Source organism: Ipomoea triloba, chromosome 1 (assembly GCF_003576645.1).
Source record: "Ipomoea triloba cultivar NCNSP0323 chromosome 1, ASM357664v1".
Lineage (NCBI taxonomy): Eukaryota > Viridiplantae > Streptophyta > Magnoliopsida > Solanales > Convolvulaceae > Ipomoea > Ipomoea triloba.
The window spans coordinates 7,188,191-7,192,921 of record NC_044916.1 but is presented as its reverse complement, the minus strand read 5'-3'; the positions used below and the strand labels follow the sequence as shown (position 1 = coordinate 7,192,921).

General features: G+C 34.7%; 1 protein-coding gene across 1 annotated transcript; it reads left to right on the top strand.

The window, feature by feature from the left end:
* LOC116032967 (fatty-acid-binding protein 2) lies at positions 1–4,731 on the top strand. The gene is made up of 11 exons (XM_031275722.1): positions 1–340; positions 1,153–1,700; positions 1,807–2,029; positions 2,734–2,809; positions 2,906–3,008; positions 3,328–3,396; positions 3,583–3,619; positions 3,702–3,776; positions 3,873–3,924; positions 4,102–4,146; positions 4,274–4,731. Exons 2-11 carry the CDS (start codon positions 1,243–1,245, stop codon positions 4,369–4,371), a joined length of 1,236 nt encoding a protein of 411 aa, XP_031131582.1. The 5' UTR covers positions 1–340; positions 1,153–1,242; the 3' UTR covers positions 4,372–4,731.

Below are 4,731 nucleotides of genomic sequence, written 5' to 3'. Positions count from 1 at the left end.
AAAGGCGAGTGGCAGCCGTCAAGAGTTTACGGAGATGGAGGAAGATTAAACGTCATCGCTTTTAGAACACCGTGTTCGTGTTGATCTCTAACAATTTGATTAATTTCTCATGTGCTCTGGATAGTTAGCCGAATCAAAGAAAAGGGGCTCTTTTCCTTTCCTTCCCTTCCCTAAGCATATTCCTTGCTTTACTCCTCCTTAAACTACTAAACCCTAAGACAAACGAAAAAACTACTTTTGGATTGCATTCTGATTTTTTGGGGAGGAATGCAACGGAAACCCTTGTGAATTGGTCTGCCCAATTTCAAGGATTACTTAGATATCTCGTATTCCTTTCCGGGTTTGTTCTCATTCTACCTCGAATTTGATTTTCCTGATTCATTGGTGATGTTTACTTTCAAATTCTGGATGCAATGGCTGAAGGAATTCTTGTAATTGGCTTTGCTTTTTTGTGTTATTTTTTGAAGATCATACTTCTATTGCTTCAGTGTCATGATTGTTATGGGTGGCTGATATTTTCTGGAATTTGACTTCCAATAATTTGGGGAATTATAATGTCCAATGCTGTGATTTGAAAATGCTCAATGATGAGTAAAATAGCCTGTTTATGTATTGTATCTGTTTCCTTTTCTTTTTTGTTTAAATTCACTAAATGATTTTTTTTAAAATTGTTCCCAGAAATGTATCCTTTACTTTTACTAATTCCTTGTGCATTTAGAATAGGAGGTTATGAGAATATCCACCAATATGTGAAAATTAGTAACCCTACTTTATGTAGTCACAACTTATTTTATGTCATTTTCTTGACAATATTTGTTTAGAATAGTTTGGCATAGCTGCTTTTCATTCATTCCTTTGTAGATATTTCACAGATCAAAACTTGTCTTGGTGTCTTTTTATCAGTACTGGGGTCTTTTTTTTTTTTTTTTTTTTTTTTTTTTTCTTTTTTTCCGGACTAGGAGGGTTTGGATAGTTGAATGATTTGTTTATTACTTTCATATTAGTCTATAATACTATGATTGACTACATATGTCTGCTATTGTTGTGCTGTTTACCTGCAACTAAGTGTTTTGTTTGTTTTTATTTAATACGGAGTATAATTTTATTTGTTTTGAGGTAATTCAACACTTTCTTGCATCAATGCTTCAACAGGTGTTCACTACTGCATTAAACATTCTTTTCGAACTGAATTCTTCTACCCGTCCCTGCATACAAGTGTTGGTTTGGGAACAATAGCTGGATATGCATAGTAATTGGTTGCTTTTCATGGATTTTGATAAAGATCCATCTCAAATGTTTCCAATGGATCCACTTGTGCCGTATGGTTTTGGAATGAATTTCCTGCATCATATTAACTCCGTTGTTGATAATTCAAGTCTGGCACTTCAAGAAGCTTTCAGTTGCTTCTCAAAATTTGCTGGTGCCCTGCTACTATGGTTTGCAAGTGGGTCTAATACAAATATCAATGCTAGAATATCAAGCAAGCAACATGGATCACACGCCAGATCTAACTCTTTAGTCCAAGGACAGAATATTTCTCCCTTTTCCAAATCTAGCTATAGAGGAAAGTTTGCAATGCCGGTGGTAATTAGCAAACTTTCTAAGTTCACTATAAAGCAACTATTTAGAGAATCCAAATATCTTCAGTCAATTCCAGCACTCTCATTAGCAGCTGTATTAGTGCCACCGTTTGATAATGTGTAAGCTCTTTTGTTCATTTATTTAATTTTAAAACTATTGACCTAGGTATGAGCGAAGTATACCAATGACTATACTCTAACTATGCATGGTGTGTATGGCAATCAGCTCCAGGAATTTACTTGCTATTCCTCTGGGAGCTACTCCTATGGAAACACAGATGTCTATGGATCAAAGCCCTTGTGAAGTTGAACATCGGGGATGCTCTAATTCTTTCTTTCAAAGTTTAAATTGGTCTAGACATGCAGTTGAGCCCAGAACTGGGATTGAGTTTCCTGCCATCTTGGACAACATATTTGCCGGAGATAATAATTCTAGTTTTACATCTGAGGTAAACATATCAACTGTGGAACTATTCAACATATTTATTCTTTATCGCAGGAAATAAGATTAAACTCTATGAGCAGATTGTTTAATGGGCAGTGTTTCTTTATAGTGCTGCCTGTAGATATTTGGGATAATATCATCAAATTTATAGTAACATTTTAGTTTGCCAGAGTGCTGTTTTCCTCCAGAGAATATTGCTGAAGCATTTTGAGGCTTGATTAGGAGATTGTCTATTGACTATTGAGTATAAAGAGCAACAGTATTTCAAGAAGCCCTCGCTTCCTAATTTCTATTATATATGGAGGCACTTGAAGTACTCTTTATGTAGCTATTGGAAGTGGAATTTGTATATAATAGTTTGGTCAATAGAAAAAATATACTATGAAGGATTTACAAGTTAATTGGAAAACAAACTAAATGCATCCTAAGCTGTAGAAATTTCATTCAACTCTGTTTTCCTAGATGGTTGCTTTTGGTGTTCAATATAATACACACATTCATTACTTGTGTTGCAAGGATCAATACTCATGTATGCCCTTTAGGAGGCTTTTGAGTTGAGCAGTCATCTTGGAGGAACCTAGGATCCATCTAGTGTATTTGGTGTGTGTGGCAGATATTCAGCGTCTTGTGATCAGTCATTTTCCCAATTTTCCTATTTGTGAATGATATTTAAGAAAAGCTTCTAATTGAACTCAATGTACATTTCAGGTCCTTGTTGGAACTGGGTCCCGTATTATGAATATAATCAGAATAAAAACTTTGAAGGTTTATGCCTTTGGGTTCTGTGAGTTCCCCTTCTTGCACAGAAACTTGTTAGTTGCTTATAACATTTTTCCAAATTTAATCCTAAACACTTGATCTGCTTTTGCATTGTCTATAGATGTTCATCCTTTTGATGTCTGCCAGAAGTTGGGTCCAAAATATTCTTCTGTTCCCACGTATGAACTGAACAGCCAGCATGAGTTTTATCAAGATCTTTTGAGGTATCTGCAAATAGTACTTGAATACTCTCAACAACTTTGTTAACAGAACGAGGACTCTGTTTATTTATTTGTTGTTATAGACTACAGAGTATCATTTCTAGTGTATATTATGTCTTGACCTAGGTTCCAATCATCCTCAGTCAAGTGGGGCAGTAGGAATTCTTTTACCAAGCATTAACAATATCTTTGTTACCGAAAAATGAAAACATTGTTTTGCCATTTACTTTTGGCTAGTGTAAAATGCTTTTGTTACTTGAATGTTTGTACTCATAAAGACAATGCTGCTATTGCCTTATGTGTATTTGTTGCATGTATGCAGGGAGGATATCAACATGACCGTTAGGCTTGTAGTTAGCTGCAATGGAATCAAAATTAAAAATGTCAGGGAGTAAGTCAAATTATGCATTCTTCTAGTTTCAGAACTAGTAATTATTTTGAACTTTTATTAATGCTAAAGTGAAGATGCAATTGATTTGACTTTGATATGGTAAAGTTGATAGGCATGAGGAATTAATTTTGCATTTGTTATGTACTGTTCTTATTATACAAGTCTGTAATTGCCATTTTCTTGCAGTGCTTTTGAGAAATCCCTTCGAGCTCGACTGGTGAAGGTTAGTTGTTGGTAGAGTTTTTTTTTTTCCTTTTCATGCAAGCGTTGTCTACGCTTTTATATTGACAATTATTGTTTTGCAGACAAATCCTGAGACTGATTTTCACTGCATACAAACATTTGGTTCAATCTTCTCTCAAGATATCCCTTTACATGTTGTAAGTACTCATTTATTCTTGCATTATATTCTCCTTTTTATTTTATTTTTTAATTCTAGAATCACGTAATTGATTTTTTTTGTATAAAACCTTTAGGGTACGACAATCAATTTTCGGCGTACAGCTGATGGACATCTGATTACCGAGAGTAAGTGGCTCACATACTCTTAAAGATTTGTTAGTTCTGTAATTTAGTTCGATTTGTTCTTTCACTTACTCCTTAGTTTCACCTTTTTGGTAACACTCTCCCTCACTTGACTGTAAAATGTGTGTAAGCAAATTTAATGTTTTTTGATTTGTAAAAAATGGTCTTTTGTTTGTGCAGTTGGTGGTAATCATATTGGAACAGTTCATAGCAAGGAATTGTGTAGTAAGTGTTTTTTTTTTTTTTTTTTTTAATAAATAAATTTGGAGTAGCCATGAGTTGATGCTTTGAGATAACTACTTTTAAGAAAGAAATTGCCCACATGACATTTACTATTGGTTTTGTTTTCCAGGGGCCTTTTTTGATATGTACATTGGTGATCTCCCTATTTGCGAGAAAACAAAGGAACAGATTGGACAAAACGTCGTTAGCATTATAAGGGGGTGTTGAGGTTTGTTTTTTGTTTCTGCTTCCTCCCTCAGGAACACACGTTACTTCTGCCTGGAGTTCCCGGGGAGGTTTTCAAGTTGTTTTGGGATACCAATACGAAAAATCAATTTCAAGGCGAGAGTTAAATGAGTTGGTAGGTCGGTATTATTGTTGAACCCTTAGAGGGGTGCAATTCATACACATTGTAAAATCCAGTTATCGCTAATTTTTAATATGCAAATGCCTGGCAACCTTCTGGTCATGGGAGATCAAGAAGCTGCTCTTAGTTGTAAATCCTACTTTTTAGTGATCATTGATTGCAGCAAAGTGAATGAAATTTAATTGGTTTAGCTTAAGAAAGAAAGAAATATGTTATCATCT